Source organism: Cryptomeria japonica, chromosome 8 (assembly GCF_030272615.1).
Source record: "Cryptomeria japonica chromosome 8, Sugi_1.0, whole genome shotgun sequence".
NCBI classification, from domain to species: Eukaryota; Viridiplantae; Streptophyta; class Pinopsida; order Cupressales; family Cupressaceae; genus Cryptomeria; species Cryptomeria japonica.
Window position 1 is genome coordinate 345,848,217 of NC_081412.1, and position 26,152 is coordinate 345,874,368.

General features: G+C 35.5%; 1 protein-coding gene across 1 annotated transcript in view; it reads left to right on the forward strand.

Annotated features, from left to right (window-relative positions):
* LOC131857660 (uncharacterized) overlaps positions 1-25,709 on the forward strand; it is a 40,809-nt gene extending 15,100 nt beyond the window's left edge. The window contains exons 2-7 of the mRNA XM_059210361.1: positions 11,445-11,666; positions 12,483-13,001; positions 24,751-24,811; positions 25,031-25,339; positions 25,448-25,572; positions 25,680-25,709. Of these exons, the coding sequence (XP_059066344.1) occupies positions 11,445-11,666; positions 12,483-13,001; positions 24,751-24,811; positions 25,031-25,339; positions 25,448-25,572; positions 25,680-25,709 (1,266 nt within the window). The remainder of the gene's footprint in view (positions 1-11,444; positions 11,667-12,482; positions 13,002-24,750; positions 24,812-25,030; positions 25,340-25,447; positions 25,573-25,679) is intronic.
* Positions 25,710-26,152: the final 443 nt, after the last annotated feature.

The window sequence follows — 26,152 nt, forward strand, 5'->3', positions numbered from 1 at the left end:
CATAGATCCACAAAGTAGCATTCTGGAAACACAAATTAGCTCTTTTAGAATGCAGTTTCACACTCTTGGTCACTGCTCCAGTATTCTCGTCAACTGAAAGGGTGTTTACGTAACCTTCTTTTGCGCAACATAAAGAATTTGTCTTTATTTTCTATCTTTTATATATGTTTCAACATTCTCAGTCTCTAAAACAACGTTTTCAGCTAGAAAAATAATGTTTTGGGTAGCTTAGTCAACATTTTTATGCTTTGTTTCTGCATTTTCAGTTCTTCTCATAAACTATCATTTTCCATAATCTAATTTATAGTTTGTTGATTTACAGGTACCTTATTTGTTGCCAATGATTGAAGTTATAAAACATTTCATAGTCGGGTGAACCCACAATAGTGGGTTACACTTTTTTGCCAACTTTGACACTGTAATATTCATTTTCAAAAAAAACTTCAAAATCAGACACTTATTACTGCTAAACCGTAAGGAATTTGTAGATGATGTGAACTAGTGATTTGTGTCATTTTGTATGTAGATTCTAAAAATATTATTTTGATCATTTTTGGAATCAATTTGCTTCCATTTTTCTATCTCCCTCGAAAACTAGTTTTTTTTCAAAAAATAACATTTTTAAAGAGTGATACTCACTCTATATAGCATAACTTTTTTCTATAATAGATATGAACGTGATTCTTTCGAATTTGGTTTTGTAACATCCATATCTAGTGTTTGCAATTGGTTTTGTAGCATTATCTTCAATGTTTCATATTTTATTAAGATTTGAAGTTGAGTTAACTGTAATTTTGACATATGTCCATTTGATATTACATAACTTGTTGTGTATGTAACGAAAATCATTTTTTTTGTTGGAAAGAGAACTTCAATACCTAGTGCATAAATATTTTTTAGAATTTTGTGGGTAACGTTTACTATTTTTCCATAAGCATTGAACTCAGAGGTTGATGTTTGGTGTGAAACCTACGTTTAGTTAATCTAAAAAAAATCTTAATAAACTTAATACATAATAAAATAATAATCATCAGAAAGCTCACTTCAAGTACTACTTGTATCCATTTGGATTTGTCAAAATTCATCCATTTGAGCACCCAAATTGAGCTTCAAAGACCAGATTTTTGTAGAAACCAAGAGGGTTTTGGGAGAGACATCTAATAGGTACTTTTGATAGAACGTATGTTCGATAGAAAGGAAGTTCAATAGAACCTAAGGGGTTCGATCAAACCTCCTTTCTAACAAACCCTACATCATCAATATTGCTTGTAACTGCCACTTTCTATCGAACATGGCATTTTTTAACTGTCGACGTTCGATAGAAACCCTAGTTGGTCATTTTTTTGGGGGGGGGGGGGCTATGAATGACTCCATATAAAGGTAGATGTTTTTTTTTCATTTTCTACATCTCAAATTGAAAAATGTGTTCGCATTTTTTTACAAAGAAGGAATTTTTAAGTGATTTTTCGTTGTTGTGGATTTTTCAAAAGACATATATTTAAAGGAAGGAGATGGGAAATAAAAGGACAAGGGTAAAAAAACTTTACAAAAGAATTCACCTAAAGCGGAACAAAGACGTCGTGAAGAACAATTGGCAAGATATCATGCGAAAAAAGAGAGGTATGCATCTCTATCATTTGTAATTCACCAACCCACTTAAATTAATGAAATTATAGAATGTTTAAGAAATAGAAGGTGATTAAAAATAATAAGTACTCTCTCTCTCTCTCCCCCTTTTAGTCTTTTTAATTGATTAAATTAAATATTTTTAGTATTTTTTTCCCTCTCTATCTCTCTCTCTCTCTCTCTCTCTCTCTCTCTCTCTCTCTCTCTCTCTCTCTCTCTCTCTCTCTCTCTCTCTCTCTCTCTCTCTCTCTCTCTCTCCTCTCTCTCTCTCTCTCTCTCTCTCTCCCCTTAAGACTCCCCTCAGGACCTATTATGTGATGATAGGACCTATTATGTCATAATAGGCCCTATTATGTCATATTAGGACCTATTATGTCATATTAGGACCTATTATGTGATAATATGACTTATTTTGACATAATAGGGCCTATTATGTCATATTAGGTCCTATTATGTCATATTAGGGCCTATTATGTCATAATATGTCCTATTATGTTATATTAGGACCTATTATGTGATAATACGACCTATTATGTCGTAATAGGACCTATTATGTGATAACAAGACCTATTATGTCATAATAGGTCCTATTAGGACATAATGGGTCCTATTACGACATAATGGGACCTATTATGTCATATTAGGACCTATTATGTCATATTAGGACCTATTATGTCATATTAGGTCCTATTATATCATATTAGGACCTATTATGTCATATTAGGACCTCTCTCTCTCTCTCTCTCTCTCTCTCTCTCTCTCTCTCTCTCTCTCTCTCTCTCTCTCTCTCTCTCTCTCTCTCTCTCTCCTTAAGACTCCCTTTAGGACCTGTTATGTGATATTAGGACCTATTATGTCACAATAGGTCCTATTGTGTCACAATAGGACCTATTGTGACATAATAGGTCCTAATATCACATAATAGGACCTTTTATGTCATAATCTAGGTCCTATTATGACATATTAGGACCTTTTATGTCATATTAGGACCTATTATGTCATGATAGGTCCTATTATTTCATGATAGGTCCTAATATCACATCATAGGTTCTATTATGTCATGATAGGACCTATTATGTCATGATAGGACCTATTATGTCATGATAGGACCTATTATGACATAATAGGTCATATTATGTCATGATAGGTCATATTATGTCATGATAGGACCTATTATGTGATATTCTAGGACCTATTATGTGATAATATGACCTATTATGTCATGATAGATCCTATTATGTCATAACATGTCCTATTATGACATAACAAGTCCTATTATGACATAATGGGTCCTAATATCACATAATAGGACCTAGATTATGACATAATAGGTCATATTATCAAATGATAGGTCCTATTGTGTCGTATTGGGACCTATTATGACAATAGGTCCTATTATGTCATATTGGGACCTATTATGACATAATAGGTCCCAATATGACCGATAAGACCTATTATGACATAATAGGTCCTTTTATGACATAATAGGTCCTATTATGACATAATAGGTCCTATTACGACATATTAGGACCTACTATATTATAATAGGTCCTAATATGACATAATAGGACCTATTAATAAGTGATAATATGACCTATTATGTCATAATCTAGGTCCTATTATGTGATATTAGGACCTATTATGTCATAATAGGACCTGTTGTGACATAATAGGTCCTATTATGACACAATAGGACCTATCATGATATAATAGGTTGTATTATGACATAATAGGTCCTATTATGTGATATTAGGACCTATTATGTCATAATAGGACCTGTTGTGACATATTAGTCCTATTATGACACAATAGGACCTATCATGACATAATAGGTTGTATTATCACATAATAGGTCCTAATATGACATAATAGGTCATATTAGGACCTATTATGTGATAATACAACCTATTATGTCATAATAGGTCCTAATATGTCGTAATAGCACATATTATGCCATATTAGGACCTATTATGACCTAAGGAGAGAGAGAGAGAGAGAGAGAGAGAGAGAGAGAGAGAGAGAGAGAGAGAGAGAGATGGATGTGAGTTGAGAAATTTAAAGAAAAGGATCAAAACATAAGTTTATAGGGACATCTTTAAGTCTCAGGCGGTTTAAATCAAGGCTAATATGACGAGAATATACAAATTTAAAGAGGACACATTTTAACAAAGATCTATTTGGTTAATTGGTAAGTTCTCTATATTTCATGTTTTGATAATTCCAAAATAATTATTGAAGGATCTAGTTAATTTAAAAAGTTCAAGTCTCTTAAATAAATATATATTTTATATTTTTAATGTTTTATGTCTCATTTGATTTAGTTTAATAAAGAGATTAAATTAATATTTTATGTTTGATTTAAAATAACTAACAATTTCAACTTTTTCTAATCAACATATTATAACATTTTTTAAATCAAACATAAAACATCAACATAATATAATGTATACATGTAAATACAATTTTTTCCAACATGAAACATAAAAAATAAAACATAAAGCATAAAACATTAACATATATATAGTAATAATTTCAACTTTTTCTAATCAACATATAGTATTTTAAATCAAACATAAAACAACATATAACATACATGTAAATACATTTTTTCCTTATATTAAACAATAACACACACACACACATGTACATGTATATATACACATATATACACACACACATATGTACATATATATACATATGTACATATGTATACATATGTACATATGTATACATATGTACATATGTATATATATGTACACACACACACACACACACACACACAAACACAACTACATAATATGTATATATACATATGTGTACTTATGTATATATATACATATATACACACACATAACTACACACACACGCACACATATATGTGTGTGTGTGTGTGTATACATGTATATATTTGATATACATGTATATATACATATATACCCGTATGTATATGTATGTACACCAAAAAAATTGATTAAAAATACATATGTACATATGTATACATATGTACATATGTATACATATGTACATATGTATACATATGTACATATGTATACATATGTACATATGTATACATATGTACATATGTATATATATGTACACACACACGCACACGCACACACACACACACACACACACACACACACACACACACACACACATAACTACATAATATGTATATATACATATGTGTACTTATGTATATATATACATATATACACACACATAACTACACACACACGCACACATATGTGTGTGTGTGTGTGTATACATGTATATATTTGATATACATGTATATATACATATATACCCGTATGTATATGTATGTACACCAAAAAAATTGATTAAAATCCAATAGAGAATGAAATATTACATAAAAAATCACCAAAAAACCCCAACCTGGTTCAAAGGTTGGATGGTGGCGTTCGCCGACGTCGATGTCCACAGTATTCCCCAAAATTCACCCCTAACTGTCAAAAATGACAATTAGGGCTTTTTTTGGGGTTTTAATCAAAAAACCCTAAACAAAGGGGTTCTATTGAACCCTGGTTCGATCGAACCCCTTTAAATATTAATTAAAAAAACAAAAAACTTTCGATCGAAACTTATATTCGATTAAAAGCTTCCCATAAAATACTTTCGATCAAAAGTGATTTTTGTTTTCGATAGAACGTGGGTAAAAATTGATTTTGGACAAAAGAGTGGAATTCTTTCATCGAAAAAAGTGTAACCCACTATTGTGGGTTCACACAACCAAAGACTGAATGCTAAACTACTAACTTTGTGTGTAGCCACAGGATATTGCATTTCTTTTTGTTAAAATGGGCACATAGACTAATTACAAAGGTTAAAGAACAAACATGTCTTGCATGTCTTGGGTGATAGGCGAGTATGCTCTCCCCTTCATTGGGTGATCAAAAAGCTAGACTCATCATTTTCATTTCATTAGTGCATATCCTTAGCGAGCCTGCCTCCCGAGTAGCCTATAAGGTCGGGTGAGAGGGAATGACCCAAGTGGCAACGACTTAAAAGCCAAGCAATTCGAGCCACTATAAACAAATGCATTTGTGATGAAAGTTGCAAACGACGAGTGTTACATGTTGTCATAATGATACATGTTGTCATAACGACATCATGTTTCTCTAAGTACCTATATGGTGTGTGAAAACCTATAGAGCGTAACCTTTATAGGTTGGGAAGCCTCGTTTAACGAAGTGGAAAATGTTGTTGATTATGACCACTCGAACAGTACCCTTACTACTACCATTTTTTAACTAGAAGCTACCCGATTCACCTCCAAACATTATTATTCTCTCAGTGTAGGGAGGGGGAAGAATCTCTCTCGAAGACACTCACCATATGTCCCTCTTGAGCGTATGTGTGAACTCTTCTTTTGAGTGCTTATTGCTAGGCTCATAATGGTATTCCACTATTTATCGCAAAGGCAAACACACAAGCGCCCTTTAGAGGGTGACAAGGCCATGTGAGCTAAAAGGGTACCAAGATGTGGGATGAGAAATAATAATGAATTCAATTTCCTTAGGATAGAATTGATTGGTGTGTCTTTCATATTATATACCTGTGAAAACTTGGGATTTCTTTAAAGCCTTGAACACACACTTTATGGTGTCCTTTGAAACAAAGACAAGTTGTCTGTTTAAAATTTGTCTTTTATGTTTTTAATCAAATCAGAATATCATCCATTACAAACATAAAACTTTCAACTTTAAACATCAAACTGTTGGAATTACACATTTCACAGCAGTGTAGCATTATAAGTCCAAACTTTAGCGTTCTAAGTTTAAATATTATCTCTCTAAGTTTAAACATCAGCATTCTTATTCCAAACATTAGCGTTCTAGGTATAGACAGTAGTGTTTCAGGTTTTTAAAATAGCGTTTTAGGTCTCTAAAATAGCGTTTTAGGTGTATGAAATAGAATTTTCAATTAAAACGTTAGCATTCTGACTAGGTAGCATATCATTATATGGTTCAACTGTAGCGTTCTGTAAGTAAACTTTAGTGCTCTGGTCTTTCTTTTAGCATTCTGGGAAAATTCAACAAAACTGACAACAAACACACACTTTTCAGAAAGTAAAGTATAGTTTTGTACACCTCTTTTTTGAGCACTTCTTAGATTATCTCTATCAGACATATTCAAAACTAGGCATAACTGGTTTCACAAGTATTCATCTCAAACAAGTTAAGATCCTAATATCTTAAGTGCATAAGCAAAAAATCTTTGATAATTGATCTCTCAAACATAGTTTCTTATCGAGATTTATCATCCTTCATCACGAAAATACAATGCTAGATCAGATTAACCTAGTTCTCTTAATAGGATATATCTTTCATATTAGACTTGGTCAAATCATTTCAGCGAGGGAGTAGACTAGTGCTATAAAGTTAGGATGGCCAGTAGGGAGGAAGGGAACTATAATGAAGGCAACAAGTAGTGCACCTTTCAGAGGAAGGCAACGCCTATAGATAGTAGGGCCGCTAGTGCCATGAGGATGGCCAACCCTTCTACCCCTACCCTCATGAAGGAGGGACTACCAAACAAGGATGGATGCAACCGTCAAAATTTTGCACTCCAAACAAGGATCAAAAACTTGCAAATTATCAAAATACTTGCATGACCATTTCGAGTCGTTTGAAAAAGAGGAAGCTTAGTCAGAAAACAATCTTGAAAAGGAGAAAATTTCTTTACACAAACCGCAAACTTTTATTGAAACATTGCACATTCCTACACCACTATCATGATTATCTGTATGGTCGTGGAAACGAGTTTGACAACAAACCTCTGAGAATGCGTGCATTGGAACAAAGATCAATATTATCTCAATATCTCAATAGAAGTGGTCAAATCAACTTGTCATATTTACCTCAACAACTAATCACCTATTGAGTCACAGTTTCAAAAATTAAAACCTTTCAAAACATTTAGATAATTTGTATGCTCGTATTAACGAAGGCCCAGAAACAAAAACTCAAAAGAAAGGAAATAAAAACACCTAAAATGGCAGAGGAGAATCCTTTCTATCATCAATTTGGACATGAAGAGGAGGAAGAAGAAATGACTGATGAAATACTTAGAGAAATACAACAAGATCCCAAATTTGGGAAATTTATGGAAAAGATTTTAGAAACCAAAAAGGAGAAATATTTCTTGATGCTAGCTAATTCAAGTGCTAAACTACCTCAAAACTTTGACATAGAAAACTTAAGACAAAATGCAAAATCAAGTGATACCCAACATACTAATGACCGACTTGAGGATACACTAAATTGCACTCGTAATGAAATTAATGATGGGATAAGAAACAACCATGAAACAAACAATAATGTTGACAATCCTCTTTTGACACTTACCCAACAAATGCAAACACTCCAACAACAAATACAAGATATGCAAAGAGGAACCGTAAAAAGATATTCATTGGAGAACATTTGTCCATACCCTTTTGATAGGAGTTTAAACATGGTGCCTTTTCCCCACAATTGTGAGATCCCCAAATATAAAAAATATGATGGAAAAGATGATCCTCAAGATCATATCAGAGAATTTTGCACCATGATCATGGAATTTACACACAATGAAACATATCTCATGTGTTTATTCCCAAGAAGTCTAAACGGACAATCTATGGAGTGGTTCTCAAAGCTACCTCCAGGAATTAGATCGTTTGAAGAACTTGTGGATAAATTCATATCACAATACTCCATACAACATGAGATCACAATGTTGGACTTGTGCAACATAAAACAAAAAAATGGAGAACCTTTTATGACCTTCTTACAAAGATGGAGATATTTGTTTTCCAGATATTCTCGACCTGTGCCAGATAACAAAAAAATGGACATTTTCATTGAAAATCTCACAAGCGAAATGAGCTATAGGCTAAAGTTGCAATGTCCTCCTAGTTTTAATAAAATGGTTGAAAATGGGATCAAGATAGAAGATTCTATGGTTAAAAAGAGGAGAATTAAAACTTCACAATGAAGGAAATAATTCTTTCAATAATAACCACATTAATAGCAATCATAACAATGACAAACCCAAATTTTGGACCAAAAATAGAAACATTGTCAATGATGGAGTGGTAGATGCTAATAACTCGCAACCAAAGAAGCTCATATCAATCTATCAAGTCGCGCACCAGTAGTTAACCAAGATAACAACAAACCAAAACCGTCTTCTCCTAACTTTCATAGGAAATTTACCAACTGTTACCAAAATTTTATCACACGTAAAATTTTGGTGACCTATTACAGGTCTTATGTATTGCAGATAAAAGGTACATAATTTTTTTCAAAGTTTGCTATCTTTATTAAATAAACATGTATGCCATACAAGTATCTTATTTCCAAATATGCAATGTTTGAATCAAGAAAGACATACATGAATAAAACATTTGCACGCAATACTTTTTTATTATAAAGAACAAACTGTTTCCAAGATCCCACACAAGTCATGGGAATAACTGAGAAAAGATCGCACTGATCATAGAAATATGAACACAAAAGAAATAGAAGAATATATGTAGAAAGGAAAGAAAGAACCCATCATTACTTGGATAGGTTGATGAGTTTTGCAAAAAGGTTGTCTAATCTGCTTCGTTGCTCCGAGCATCTCGTTGTCCACTCCATGTGTTGACCTGAAACAGAGAGATAAATGGTTTTGTTAGAGCTCTGAGTCATTCCTTTCTCCTACATACATAAAGCTACTCCTAATGTGCATACACTGCTATATAAGATTTAGAACAAAGAAGATCAATACAGAAAAGATCCCATGAGATATCAACAAGAACCATGTTTTATCTAACTTGTTTGTTTCATGTGTAGATACAGATTTCATATCAGGCATGTGGGGTTAAATGAGGCTCCCATAAGGGTTAAGCCCAACATGCTAATATGTCATCATATCTTCATCAAACAGGGGCCCATCACTCATAACAATGAGTCCTTAAGATCACTGTTAAAAATGACACGTCACGGTTCAAGTAAAGACATGTTGACAGGATAAAATGGTCAGACAACCCTAGTGAGGTCTTAGAGTAACAAAAGTTTTTTGTGTTCAGGTGCACTAAACAAAGTATCAAATAAAGAGCCATGCTAAGATAGTGAATATAAGAAAAGTCCACTCATAAGCACAAAAACAATATCACATCTACTACAATAGTAAAACAGTTAGGGAGAAGTCTATTGGAAGGGCATAAAGAAGCATAAGATATAGTTGCAGTCAAAAGAGAAAACCCATATCATCTTTGTTGTAGTCACAGTATAACGAGCAATTCAAAGAAATAACAAGTAAGCATCATTACCATTCAGATAGCCTTGAAGCAATGACAGTCAAGGTAGAACACAGTATCGTCAAGGACCTATCAACAACATCCAAGAAGTATATATATCATTTTCAAGATTGGTGTTTTGTATGCAAAGGAAGTTCTTTTGAGTGTCAAGGAAAATGTATCAATCATTTTCAACAGTGCAAACATAAAAGAGCAGTACCAAGATTCAACGTTTAAAGATAGAGTTGAATGAACAGTAAGAAAACTCATAGTTTGAGATATAAAGCAACCCTTTTGACCTCAAGACTAATGGACTATCATAGTACTGAATAATAGATAGTGTTTAAAGGACACCATGCAGACACCAAGGAATATTGTGTACACACTACAGATAAGATACAATCCCATTATTTCATAACAGTCATAACCTCAAGAAGAATAAGTTTGTCATGAATCAGTTGAAAGGAATAATGTAAATTTACAGTCAAGTTTTTGAGACAGTAATCATAAAGACAATAATCTTCATTCCAAAGTACCACCTTGCAGTCCCAAATCAGAGTAAAGAGAAGTCCTTAAGGACAGTCACAAAACAAAGGCAATGTCAAAAAGTCACCATTATTATCTTTAAGGACAGTGAGCTAAGTCATAATATTACACCTGCAAGTATGCCAAATATGGCACATTCAATCATAGTAGTCATAGTACTACTAGGCAAGCTTATTATTCCTTTAGCAACTAGACTATAAATATAGTTATTCTCACATTTGGGAGTAATCAATAATGGTCAGTACATTCATACAACAGTGACTCAAAGTCTTAAAAAAGTCATTAACCTTCAAAGGACAATCATAGGGTTTGTTGACATCCTAAGGAATCATTCATAAGCGTTTGGTGCTAGTCAGAGACCACCAAAAGAACATGCATCTTAAACCTCACAGTGTAGTCAAAGACGAGTTGCAGCACTCAGATGGCCATAGAATAATTAAAGATCAAAGAATCTAGGATACCCAGTCTACTATGCTATGACAATATATACATGAAAAGAAAGTCATCTCTATGATGCCAAAAGTAGTCATTCACAAATATATAAAAATCTCAGAACTGTACGTTGATGGTTAATCCAAAAAAAAGAGAGCAATATATCAAAGGTTCTATGATTGTTACAGTCTAAGAATATTTTTGACAGTGACATTAGGTGCCAATAAACATTTCAGTCAGAAGAAATCAAACATTTGACAAATGAGACAATAAGAACAAGGTATCCATGGGTAAGATCAAACTCAACAAGGAGAACAAATCCAACTATGGAATGTCATTATGATAAGGTTGTTTGCAATACATGTATGGGGCACTATACCATATGTATTATCAAAAAATGACATAAGACAGAGTCTCATACCAGATAGTCTTCAACACTTCTACAATGAATATTTACTGCCAAAGAATGCAAAGTTAGATATATAAAGATCCAAGAATATAACAAAGTTGATGCTATCAACAATGTTCCTCTATTGAAGAAGTTATGGAGTAGAGCGGGGAGGAGAAGGGGAGCGGTCAGGCCCAAAATTCAATTTTTTTGGGTGGGAGAACTGGTTCAGTAGCAGGACAGTATGCAACAGGAGATTCAGGGAGCCCTTTAGAAGGGGAGAGTTCAGATGGTAGGGAACCAGATGTTCCTTTGGACTCGGGGGACCCAGGAGGGGGTCCCAGACCACGAGAAGGGCAGATAGCAGCAGGCAAGGGGAATGGTCAGGTTCAAAATTTAAATTTGGGAGGCGGTAAATCTGAAGTAGTTCCAGGATAGCAAGCGACAAGCGGTTCAGAGGACATAGTGGAAGGAAAAGAATCTAATGGGAAGGATCTCGAGAACCCGCTGAATTCAGGGGATCTAAAGGGGGGACCTAGATCGACTGGACACATCGGTAAATGGTCGTCTTTGTTTGGGGTTAAACCTAAAGGTAAGTCATCCTTGCCCCCGATTAAAAATACCTCGAATGTGTCTCAGGGAAAGTTTTCCATTTTTGTTCCTGACCAAATTATATATCATAACATTGCTCGAATGGAAAATACTTAATTGGCAATTTTTTGGGACGAGACCGAACATTGAGGTCATTCGTCGGTTTGTTAAGAGGAAATGGAACTTGAAAGGTCAGGTTGATGTGGTTTCTATGAACAAAGGATGCCTTTCCTTTTCTTTCTCTTGTGAGGAGGATCGCAGAAATGTCCTTTGCAACGGTTCTTTGACGATAGGCAAATATTTAATGTATATCCAGAAATGGTACCCTAATGCGGGAAGAGAGGATAATTTTGTGGTCCAAGTTCCAGTTTGGATAAAGTTACCTGGTCTCCCAATGTAATATTGGGAGGAAGATTTGTTTGCAGGAATAACCAATGCTTTCGGGGAGCTTATTGCCATTGATCCAGTCACGACATCCAGAAGAAGCCTTATTTATGTCAGAATATGCCCGAAATGGATATGCCAGAGGAAATAAAGATAGAATCAAAACTTGACAAATAGAAGCAGAATATTGTTTATGAAACAATCCCTTTTGCATGCTTTCACTGTAAGAAAGTAGGGCACTGGGCTAAAAAATGCCCAAGTAATGCGATCAAATCTCAATCCCAAACTAAAGTATGGAAAAAGGTGGACAACTCTTTGAAAGCATCGCCTTTTGATGGTCTGGATCAAGAGAAACAGTCCCAGGTTGGAAGGACGGAGGAAGTGTCAGTCAGAGAGTTGGGAAATGATATGAAGAAAGGAGATAATGAAAAGACTGCTCATCAGGAAAAGGAGCAGAGTGGCAAGGATTCAGATGATGGAGAAAAAGAGTCACAAGTCAGTAGCCAAAGTAAGGAAAAGGAAAAGGATAAGATAGAACAAAACTCAGATAAGATTGAGAATAGAAATAACAGTCAGAAGAATAAGGGAGATAATCAATCCAAAGACAATAAAGAGGAAGGAGACAATTTTAATTCAGTATCAAATTCATTTGAGTCAGAAAATGGAGCAGGTTGGATCCAAGATGCACAACCTGATAACATCCTTGATCAAGGGTTGTCAGAGATTTCATTAGCCTCTCCAGCTCAGGTAAAGTTGACTTTTCCAGAGGAAAATGAGCCAAAATGGGGAGATGAGGAAGACATCAAAAAGGAATTGGGAAAGAGTGAGTCAAAGCAGGAAGAAGAAGAAGTAATGGAGGATAAAAGAAAGATTAAGAACAAAAAAAAGAATAATAACAACAACAACAATAATACATCAACTAGAAATACCAGAAGTAGACTTGGGGATGTGGGAGCTCAGCATACTTCTTGAGGAAGATACTCAAATGCAAAGAAGAGGACTATGGAAACAAGCAAGAACATAGCAGACGTAACTCAAGGAACCATCTTTGAGGCAGGTATTTCTAAAAAACCATGAAGATCATCTCCTAGAATATTCGAGGATTGAATAATCCTCACAAACATGATTTAATTAAAAGTTTGATTAGGGACAAAAACCCAGATATGTTTTTGATTCAAGAAACCAAAATGTCAAAGGAAAAGGTTGAAGGATTGAAAATGTTTAGTAATGGAGGATTTAGCGGTGGTAGTTCAGAAGGAACCTCGGGAGGTATTGTTACTTTCTGGAATAAAAACACTGTAGAGGGAGAAGTGTTGATTCAAGACAACAATCTTGCTTGTATCAGATTTAAGCATTTGAAAGAGAGCACCTCATGGGTCTTAACTAATGCGTATGCTCTTAACACTAAGATTGGCAGAAGTGACTTTTGAAAAAAATTAACCTTGTTAAGAAGTAGGTTTGTTGAAGATGGGTGGATGATTATGGGGGACTTCAATACCCCTTTGAAGGAAAACAAGAAAAAGGGAGAGAGCCAAACCAATCCAGACAGTAGATTGGATTTAATGGAATTCATCAATAATAATGCTCTCCATGATCTGCATTTGCAAGGAGTTAAATACACCTGTACTAATAGAAGGAGCGGTGCAGACTTAATTCAGGCCAGACTTGATAGAGCTCTTATTTCTCTGGATTGGTTTAATTTTTACTTTTGTTCTTTATCTGCTCACATAAGGGCAGTATCAAATCACTATCCTATATCCTTCACGGCTAATGCCAAGAATAGAAGAAGACACTTCCCTTATAGATTTGAGAGAATGTGGACTAAACACCCAGATATGGAAAGCAAAATCAAGGAATGGTGGCAGTTCAGAATTGAAGGTAATGCTATGTATAAAGTGGTCAAAAAGTTTAAGTTTGTGAAAAAAAATGTTAAAAGGTGGAATAAGGAATGCTTCGGGAACATCTTTGCTTCGAAAGCCACTATTCTTTCAAATCTAAAAGATATTTAGGATGAGATTCAGAATAATGGATATACTAATACTTCAAGAGATGTCGAAGATGAAATTATTATGAGATATCATGACATAATAGCAAAAGAAGAAATTTTCTAGAAACAAAGGTCAAGAAATGTTTGGTTGAAGGAAAGAGACAAAAACACTAAATATTTTCATATGTCCACTTTAAAACATAAGGCCATCAATAGGATATCACAGATTAAAGTTAATGGTAGAATTGTTGAAGAGGAAGAATCTATGAGAAAGGTTGCCATGGAGTTTTTCTCCAACCTCCTTGCTAAGGATCAGAATTTGGATCTGCAATCTCAAAAGAACCTTATGGATTCTATCCCATCTATCCTAGAGGTAGATCAGAACTCTTATATGACTGCTATCCCTTCCAATGATGAGATTCTGAAAGCTGTCAATTCCTTTGAAGGTAACAAGCCTTCGGGCCATGTTCTTTTTTCAAATGTATTGGCATATTGTTGGAGATGATGTTTCCAGAGTTGTGAAAGAGTTTTTTGGTGCTAGAAGAATTTTGAAAGAGATAAATGGCACTTTTATTTCTCTTATTCCCAAAAATATGGGAGTCGATTCCATGGATTTATTCAGACCTATAAGCCTTTGCAACTCTCTATACAAGATCATCTCTATGGTTCTACCTTCTAGAATCCTGAAGATGCTTCCTTCTATCATTTCTCCTCAGCAAAGTGGTTTTGTCCCTGGAAGACAAATCTTGGATTCGATAATTTCGGTCCATGAAAACATTCATTCTTTGTCTAGTGCTAAAAAAGAAGGCTTTCTTCTGAAGTTTGATTTATCCAAAGCCTACGATAGAGTGGACTGGGATTTAATGATGAAAGCTCTTTCAACTTTTGGTTTTTGTTCTAGGAGTATTAGTCTTATTAGGCAATTAGTCTCTTCTACTTCTTTTTCTATTTTAATTAATGGGTCTCCTTCCCCCCTTTTCAAGTCCTCAAGGGGACTCAGACAGGGAGATCCTCTATCTCCAGTTATTTTTATTATCATGGCAGAATATCTGGGGAGATGCATTGGAAAGCTGGTTGAGAAGGGAGAGTTTTGTGGATTGAAACCATCTTCACTGGATCAAGTCTGCTCCCATCAGCAGTTTGTGGATAATTCTATAATTATGGGGAAGGCTTCAGTGCAGGATTCTGTTAGGTCCTGGAGACAACTGAGAGGGGGGGGGGGTGTGAATTAGTTGTCTAATAAATTCAAACCAAAAACAACTTTAACAACTTAATGCTTAATACCGGTAAACCAATCTTTTATGTTTGTAGATAGTTTTATCAGTTAATTGTAATACTGGTAAAGATTAATGCATGAAACAAAAAGACAAAGTCATCCAAAACACATAACACCAATATTTATATGTGGAAACCCTATAAGGGGAAAAACCACGGTGGGAAACCTTACCCACAATCAGTTGATACTACTGTAGATAGTATGTGTATACAAATGGGGTCTGCAAATGCAGAAAGGCCAAGTGCCTTGAGCTCACTGCTCAAACACAAATAGGAGTCACATTGACTACAATTGGATGGTTAAATCTAATAAGGATGTACTGCTCAAATTAGCATCTTTCTATGCTGAATTCAGTACCGGTGTAGTTCTGATTGTCTTCACAAAAACCTTCCTTCAACCTTCAAATGATGTCTGTGTGTATAGCTCTACTTATTCTCGCATATACCTTCACACAATTCTTTTTCGCATTCCACATCTGATCTTACAAATAAGATCTTACATTTATATCATAACCTAAGACCAAATTTAGTAGGTCGGCTCGAAAGAATATTACAATAAAATCAATTTACAAACAAAACAATGTCTGATGCAATAACCAATTCAACATGTCGGCTTGATGCATTTACAACAATAATAAGACATCTCCATAGCGTGCTGTGCTGATCTGGAAAAGATAAACCTGCCGGTGTATATCCTGGACCTATTTGCCGGTAACAACAAATATGCAAATACAAAATATGCCAATGACCAAAACTCCAAGACAAGGTGTCCAGATGATGTCTTTGACATAACCAGGTGTTTTCCATACTATTCCAAGTTTCGGTGAACATTATATCTTGCTAGTGTACCAGATATCGGTGACTGTGCATAAGTCACTTGCTTGCCGGTGAATGTTGTTGATTCTCCAAAGTGCCAGAGTTGATAAGTGTTTAGTAGGTGTTGACATCAATGACAAAACCATACCAAAATACCAACAATCTCCCCCTTTGGCATTGATGGCAACACAAGATGGAAAAACCATCAAAGTGCCAAAACAAAAATGCCAAATACCAAAAACCAATAATCTCCCCAAAGTAACAATCTCTCCCCCTAGGAGTGACATGAGTTTTCCTTGTGTTTTTCCATACCAATCTCTCCCCCTTTGACATCAAATGCCAAAGCAATATAAAGACCATTTTTCAAATACAAAATACCAACCAATTCACTATACCAACTACTCCCCCTGAGAAGTAGCTTTCTCATCAAAGCCAGAGTAAAAGATTTCTCTGTTATTTCTGTCGGTTGATGACTATCATCAACTGTCTAAGTTTCTACCAGTGGGGGTATGACCCCAAGCTTGTCTTTGAGATATTCAAATGTCTCCTTAGACAGAGGTTTAGTGAAAATATCTGCAATCTGCTCTTTAGTATTTACATAAACCAGTTTAATTTCTTTTGCTTCAACATTTTCCCTTAGAAAATTCAGTTTGATAGAAACATGTTTGGTTTTAGAATGTAGTACCGGATTCTTAGATATATCAATTGCTGCAGTGTTATCACAATAGATAGTAATAGGTTCCTTGCATTTTACCTTTATATCCTTCAACATTTGCTTAAGCCATAGTACCTATGTACAGTTGGTTGCTGCTGAAACATATTCTGATTCAGCTGTTGATAAAGATGTACAACTTTGTTTCTTACTCAACCAAGAAATTAATCTGCTTCCAAGAAAAAATGCTCCACCAGTGGTGCTTTTTCTATCATCCACATCTCTTGCCCAATTTGCATCTGTGTATGCACATAATTTAAAGTTTTCATCTCTAGGATACCATAATCCAAGATTTGTAGTGCCTTGCAAGTACCGAAAAATCCTTTTTACTGCTGATTCATGATTTTCTCTAGGATTACTCTGAAATCTTGAAACAATACATACTGCATTCATGATATCAGGTCATGTTTGTGTCAAATACAGTAAACCTCCTATCATAGATTTGTACCTAGTCGGATTAATAGGTGTAGATTCATCCCTTAGTGATAATTTGTCATTTGTAGTCATAGGTGTGCTTACCGGTTTAGACTTCTCCATCCCAAATTTCTTTAATAACTCCTTCAAGTACTTGGATTGACTCAAGAATATACCTTTATCAGTCTGTGAAATCTGCAATCCTAAAAATAATTTTATTTCTCCAATCATAGACATTTCAAATTCTTGCTGCATTTCAATAGAAAATTCTTTACATAATCCATCTTCTCCTCCAATGATTATATCATCAACAAAAACTTCTATAACCAAGATGTCATCATTTGTCACTTTATAATATAAGTTCCTATTAGCATTACCTTTAGAAAAACCAATCTTCAAAAGATACTTATCCAATCTTGCATACCAAGCTCTTGGAGCTTGTTTCAACCCATACAAAGCTTTCCTTAACCTGCAAACCATATCTTTGTTATTTGTCAAAGAAAATCCATTAGGTTGTTCAATGTAAACTTCTTCTTCAAGATCTCCATTCAGAAATGCACATTTAATATCCATATGATATACTTTGTAGTTCTTGTGTGCTGCAAAAGCCAAAAATAATCTGACTGCCTCAATTCTAGCTACCGGTGCAAAGGTTTCATTATAATCAATTCCTTCTTTCTGAGAATACCCCTTACACACTAGTCTTGCTTTATTCCTGATTACCTTACCATCTTAATTAAGTTTGTTTCTGAATACCCACTTTGTTCCAATTACATTTTTGTCTTTAGGTCGGGGAACTAATGTCCATGTGTTATTTTTCTCAATTTGTTCTAGTTCATCTTCCATAGCTTTAATCCAATGTTTATCTTCACATGCCTCATTAATTGATGATGGTTCAATTTGAGAAATAAGACATACCTCTTCATTTGTCAGTCTTCCTCTTGTCATAACTCCTTTATTCTTGTTCCCAATTATCTGATCTTCAGAGTGATTCAGTCTTACATACCGGGGTGTCTTCGTTTGCTACTGTTCCTTAGTTACTGTGGAATTTTCAGATGATACCGGTGTAACTGGATCTTCATTCTGTACCAGTGGGTTCAATGTAGGTTCATTTGTTAGAATCTTTGTTGCCGGTTCAGAGTCTATATACCTTGAAGTTCCTCTGAATTGTTCATCAATCTTCACATTTGTACTCTCAACAATTTTTTGCAATCTTTTGTTAAAACATCTATATGCCTTTCTCTTAGATGAATAACCAAGAAATATTCCTTCATCACTTCTAGGATCAAATTTTCCAATATACTCATCCCTTCTAATATAGCATTTACTTCCAAATATTCTGAAATATTTAAGAGTAGGAGTAATACCAAACCATAGTTCATGAGGGGTCTTACCGGTTTCACCTTTGATGTGAACTTTGTTGAATGTATAGACCGTTGTACTTACTGCCTCTCTCCAATACACATGTGGTAGATTTGCTTCTGATAACATACTTCTTGCTGCATCCAAGATAGTTCTGTTTTTCCTTTCAACGACTCCATTCTGTTGTGGTGTCCGGGGTGCTGATAGCTGTCTTCTGATTCCATTCACTTCAAAGAATGCATTAAATTCCTTAGATGTACATTCTCCTCCTTGATTTGATCTCAGACATTTGATTTTCTTACCGGTTTCATTCTCTACCATTGCTTTGAACAGTTTGAACTTTCCAAGTGCTTCTGATTTTTCTCTGAGAAAAGTAACCCAACACATTCTAGAGTAGTCATCAATGATTAGCATGAAATATCTATCACCTTGCAAACTTTTAGTTCTAGTTGGATCACATAAATCAGTATGAATTAAGTCAAGAGCATTATTTTATTTTTCTGGAATACTTTTAAAAGTAGCTCTAACTTGTTTTCCAAATTAACATTCCTTACATACTGTATTGTGAGGTTTGACAATTTTAGGTAAATCTCTAACTGCCTTAGTAGTACTGATTTTTACCATGCAATCAAAATTTACATGATAGAGTCTTTTATGCCATAGCCAACTTTCATCAATATGTGCAATCAAGCATGTCTTTTCACTGTTATTCAAGTGAAGGATATTACCTCTAGTTTGATTAAAGGTTGCAATTTCCAAACCAGTTCTATTCATGATTTTGCATTTTCCATTTTTGAATTGTAACTAAAATCCTTTCTCAACTAATTGACCAACACTCAAAATATTATGCTTTAAACCTTCAACGTAGTAAACATTGTCAGTATTATGCTTACCATCAAGAGATATTGTACCTTTACCTTTGATCAAACAAGCTTTATCATCTCCAAATCTCACTAAGCCTCCATTATATTCCTGAAAGTTCAAGAATTTACTTTTATCTCCAGTCATATGATGTGAGCATCCTAAATCAATGATCCATTCATCCTTAACTTCAACTTTAGCTGCCAGGGCCTACTCTACCGGTTGAATAGTAGGTGTTAGTTGATCTTCTGTTATAGCAACAAAAACCCATCCATTGTCTATCGGATCTTCATCAGAATCATCAGTCACTCCTTCATCAACAAGATAACAAGATTTATCTTTATTCTTCTTAAATCTGTATCTCTAATATTCAAGGTTAGGCTTGTATGTTCTCCTAGCTTCTTCTCTTAGTCTAGCATGTCTATCAGGGCATCTAGAAGCCATATGACCAATCTTATTACAGTTAAAACATTTAAAGGGTGCTTTACCTTCATACTTACTTCCAACTGGACCTTTAGGCATTTTCCTTGCAAATAGTGCTTCAAGTTCTTCATTTTCTCTCCCACTTTCCTCGAGTTCTCTTGCATAAAAGGCTTTACAATCAGACTTGTCAAATGATGGTGCAGATGATGTTGATGCCTTAAAAGCTAAATCAGTATTTAAAGTAGCAACATGACCAAATTCCTCAATTTCAAAAGCTGAAAGTTTTCCAATCAATGTATCCCTAGTTACTGATGTATTAGGCATTGTTCTTAACTCATTTATAGCAGTAACTTTCATTTTATATGCTGGTGGCAATCCTCTTAAAACTTTTGAAACAATTTCATCTTCACTTAAGGTTCCTCCACAACATTTAATACCCAAAACAATTTCATTTACTCTTTCCATAAAAGCAGAAATCCTTTCATCTTCTTCCATTTTCAGATTTTCATACCTGACCCAGAAGCTTTCAAGTTTTGCAATTTTGACTGCAGAATCTCCTTCATTCAGTGTTTCCAAATGATCCCAAATAGCTTTAGCAGTTGATCTATCTGATAATCCCATGATTTGTTGATCTGTTAATGCGCTCAAAAGTGCTTCTCTTGCTTTGCAATCATTTTCTTCATCTTTTCCCAAGGTAGGTGGATTAGGCTGACCGGGAGTAGGAGCAGTATAGCCATTCTTTGTAACTTCCTAGATGTCCTTTCCAATGCAATTAAGATGTGTCTCCATTCTGATCTTCCATATGCCATTTTAGGACTGTCCTTCCTGAAATAGTTAGTAGACATTGGATCTCCTCAAGCTGTTAAACTTCTGCAAAAAGAGGACTAGGCTCTGATACCAATTGTTAGGTCTTGGAGACAACTAAGAGGGGGGGTGAATCAGTTGTCTAATAAATTCAAACCAAAAACAACTTTACCAACTTAATGCTTAATACCGGTAAACCAGTCTTTTATGTCGGTAGATAGTTTTATCAGTTAATTGTAATACCGATAAAGATTAATGCATGAAACAAAAAGATAAAGTCATCCACAACAGATAACACCAATATTTGTATGTGGAAACCCTGTAAGGGGAAAAACCACAGTGGGAAACCTTACCCACAATCAGATGATACTACTGTAGATGGTATGTGTATACAAATGGGGTCTACACATGCAGAAAGGCCAAGCGCCTAGAGCTCACTGCTCAAACACAAATAGGAGTCACACTAATTACAATTGGATGGTTAAATCCAATAAGGATGTACTGCTCAAATTAGAATCTTTCTATGTTGGATTCAGTACCGGTGTAGTTCTGATTGTCTTCACAAAAACCTTCCTTCAACCTTCAAATGATGTTTGCATGTATAGCTCTGCTTATTCTCGCATATACCTTCACACAATTCTTTTTCGTATTCCACATCTGATCTTACAAATAAGATCTTACATTTATATCATAACCCAAGACCAATTTTAGTAGGTCGGCTCTAAAGGATATTACAATAAAATCAATTTACAAACAAAACAATGTCCGATGCAATAACCGATTCAACATGTCGGCTTGATGCATTTACAACAATAATAAGACATCTCCATAGCGTGTCATGCTGATTTGGAAAAGATAAACCTGCTGGTGTATATCCTGGACCTATTTGCCGGTAACATTGAATATGCAAATACGAAATATGCCAATGACCAAAACTCCAAGACAAGGTGTCCAGATGATGTCTTTGACATTAGCAGGTGTTTTCCATGCTATTCCAATTGCTGGTGAACATTATATCCTGCCGGTGTACCAGATACTGGTGACTGTGCATAAGTCATTTGCTTGCCAGTGAATGTTGTTGATTCTCCAAAGTGCCAGAGTTGATAAGTGTTTAGTAGGTGTTGACATCAATGACAAAATCATACCAAAATACCAACAGATTCTTGGATTTTAAAGAAAGCACTGGACAATTATGGGTCAGCTACTATGCAACTTATTAATTGGTCTAAAAGTTTTGTTTACTTCATCAATACTCTGGAAAGAAGAAAGATAAAAATAAGCAACATTTTGGGGTGTCAATTGGGGAGTCTTCCTGCTTCCTATTTGGGGCTCCCTTTATGCCAAGATCCTCCTGAAACTTTCTGGGGAGCTTTGGTGGACAAATTCCATAAGAAGTTAGCAGGTTGGAAAGGTTCTCTTCCTAGCCAAGCTGGTAAGGTTCAGCTTTTGAAATCAACTCTTCAAAGTATTTCTCTTTATGACATCAACCTTTTCAGAATTCCTGCCAAGTTTAAGGAGGCTATTGAAAAAATTCAAAGAACTTTTTTGTGGACAAGGGTCGAGGAGAGGAAGAGAATGAATCTAATTGCGTGGGATAAGATTTGTAAACCAATAAGAAAGGGAGGTTTGGGTCTAAGAAGAATAAGAGACATGAATGAATTTCTTATGGCCAAGCAGATTTGGAGAGGGTATACTAACTAGGGAGAATAGAAACTGATATGGGACAACAAGTACAAAAGACAATATCCTACACTTCTAAGTTTCCTCAATGCGGAATATATCCCAATTGGATCCAATATCTGGAAAAATGTTTCAAGAACAAGAGATCTAATTGCCAAAGGTGTGAAATGGAAGATGGGGAAATGAAACCTTATCAAATTCTGGGAAGACTCCTGGTTGCTCGAGTCCCGTTTGAGTAAAAGTCCTGATTGGAGTAGATTTCAGAACCTGTGCAAGGAAAAATATGGCTCTATGGTGGGTGACTACTGGAAACATGGACAATGGAAGGATTTATCCCAAGTTGATCCATCCTTGGGAAGTCTGAACAAAATAATGAACTCCATGGTGGTGGTGGAAGATGAAGATCAATTAATCTGGAAACTCACAACAAATGGCAAATTGACTGTGGCCTCTCTTTATTATCAGCAGTTTTCTAAAATGGATATTCCTTGTTGGGCTAAGCCTTGGGTGAAAGGCCTAACACCTAAAATTAATATTTTTTTCTGGACAACCCTTCAAGATAAAATTCTAACTATTGATAACCTCAAAAAAAGAGGTATTTGTATGCCTAGTGTTTGTTTTCTTTGTATGCAGAATGAGGAGACCATTAACCACCTGCTCTTTCATTGTCCCTTCTCTGTTGACATATGGGGAAGATGTCTGGATCACTTCAATATTAGTTGGAGTTTCCCAAAATCAATTCAAGAGGTTTTTAATTCTTGGCAGCACCCATCAAGGAATAAGTCTACAATTTTGTTATAGAAATTGGCCTTACCCCATATATGCTAGGGTATATGGAAAGAGAGAAACGAAAGAGTGTTTAGAGAGAAGGTGTCTAAGGCTCAAATTGTGTTTGAGAAAATAAAAAGAAACATATTGGAAAATATTAATATCATAGGTGGTATTGCTAACTCTCAAGATAAGGATGATCAAATAATCTTCAAGAAGTGGAGATTAAAAGGACGATATTACTTTTAGACTAATCCTAGAGAGGGTGTGAAATGGGAATGTCCTCCCAATGGTTGGATGAAAATCAACTTTGATGGAGCTTCAAAGGGTAACCCTGGTAATGCGGGATGTGGTGTCGTCCTAAGGGACGAATGGGGAAAATGCAAAATCATTAAATGCATACCTATAGGAAATCAAACTAATCATGTTGTTGAGTCTATGGTAGCTTATCATGGGATGGCCCTAGCAAAGGAAGCCAATTGCACCAGAGTCTGGTGCGAAGGAGACTCTTTGAATATAATAAATTGTTTGAACAAGGAGTTCCCGCCATCTTGGTCAATAAACAATACTATTAAAGCAGCAAAGAAAATAAGTGACACATTTGAAATGTGTGTTTTCACACACGTGTACAGGGAAGCTAATTCGTGTGCTAACTGGGTCGCCAACCTAGCCTGCAGAACTGAGGAAATCATTACTATTCATGGTGAGAGAGAACTTGCATGTGAAGCGAAATCCTTGCTCGATCTGGACAGTATCTAGATGAGGCAACGTGGCATCATCAACCATAATTTCTAAATGCTTCTTCCACTTATTTTGATGAAGGATTACAACGACGGCGATGAGCATTTATTTAAGTGTCTTTTCATAATTGCTTGGCAAGGATTTAGGGTTGTTTTTCAGGGCAACAATAGAAACCAGAGAAAAAGAATCAGAGTTGAGAGTAGGAAATTCAGTGACTGCGCAGGAAAAATGGGAGGGAACAAAAAAAGGTTCAAACCTACCTCTTGTTCGAAATAAAGGAAGAATAGAGAGGTTTGGGATATTCTTCAGGAGGGGGGTTTAAGTGTGTTTATGGAGAGGCTTAGTGGGAAAGATCCAACGGTCACTAAGCACTTTATCAAGAATTGGAAGAATGACAAAGTTTTGGTGGGGACCCAGATGATGACTGTGGATGAGGAGATTATTGTTGAAGCCATGGGGATGATGACAAAGGGCATGAAATTCTATAGAGATCGCAGCATCTCTGATAAGGCAACGAACAAATTTCCTGTCACGGAAGGTGAGAAGAAGAAAATGGTGAAGGTTGACAACTCCTATCACTCCCCAAAACGTATATGCAGGCCATGAAGGTTTGTTTTGTTTGCTACAATTACCTATATAACGTTGGATGACAGATTTACGAGAGCTTATGGGAACCATTTTGTGTTTCTCAACCATTTCCACCATGGGGAAAAGGTAAGCTTGCATACTACCTTGCATGTTCCATGGACCATACTATCAAAGAGATATAGAAAGACCCCAAGGGTGACCATGCTCTTCATCAGGGTCTTATGGCTCTTGTGTATAAATTGTTGAAAGGGAAATGCATTGAAAAACCTATTAAAGGTAAAAATGCAAGGGATGAGGAAACAAAGAGTGAGGTTAGTGGTTTTAACTTCAACGCGGAAACTGAAGGTGAGTCAGAGGAGCTAAGTAAAAAGGGGAGGAATAAGGGAAAGAGGAAGAGGATAGTGATGGATTTAGATATTTTAGAGTTTGAGGCCGAGTCCTTCGAAGGTAAATTCATCAAAAGCAAGAAAGGTAAAGGCACTGGAAAGCAAACCCAAAGGAAGAAGAACATCACCAAGGGAGGTAAAAGTGATATTAATCAAATTTTGATTGATTCTGATGAGGAGGCAGAGGAGGTTAAAAATGATAATGGGCAGGGTAAGGAGGGGGATGATATCCTGGTTGTGGGAAGCAATGAGGATTTGAATACTCAAGGTTTGCAGAAAGAGGATCAAGAGGACAAAAGGGGCAAATCTAGTGATTGTGTTGGAGAAAATGAGAGTATTAAGGGTTTCTGTGATACCGTCAGTATAATGGTGAAAGACATAGGCAGCCTGAAGAAGGATATGAATGTTGTCAAAAGAGCCACGATAGGCGACAAACCTCTGCTTGAAAATGTCAAAGAATTGGCGGTGACAATTAATAATGCTGAAGCCATTGAAAACATGGTGAGTAAAATTATCGAAACTGAAAAAAAGGTTAAGGAGATGGAAGGAAATAAAGAGGTGAAAGGGATGAAAATTGCTATGAACAATCTGGGCAACTGAGTTGATAGGATGGAACTCACAGTAAAGAAGATAGCTAAATAGAACTTCTAGATTCTCAAAGCCTCGGTGGACAATATGAACATTTTGATTAACAAATTTGATAACATCAAAGATAAAGAGGGCGACAAGGATCAGTTGGACAAAAAAGGTCATGAGAAGACGACTAGAGCCAACACCAAGAATAAGGGCAACATCAAGGGTCGAGAGCTGGATGAGTTAAAGACCTCTGCGAACAACATGAAATAGATGGTGGTCCATGCTAAAGATATCATGAAAAATATCTAGCTGTTTCAGTCTCGGTATCTGTCTTAGTCTTTGTGCTGTCTTTTTGCTTTCCTTTTGCTGTCTTTTTGTGGTTCTTCATGTTAAGTGTGTTGAGATCCCTTTTTGTTCGGGTGGGATAAGTTTTTGTTGTTGGAGTGATCAGGCATGGTTCTTTCAAGTTCTATTGCTCTCCTGATTTGTAAAAGGTTTGGGCTCC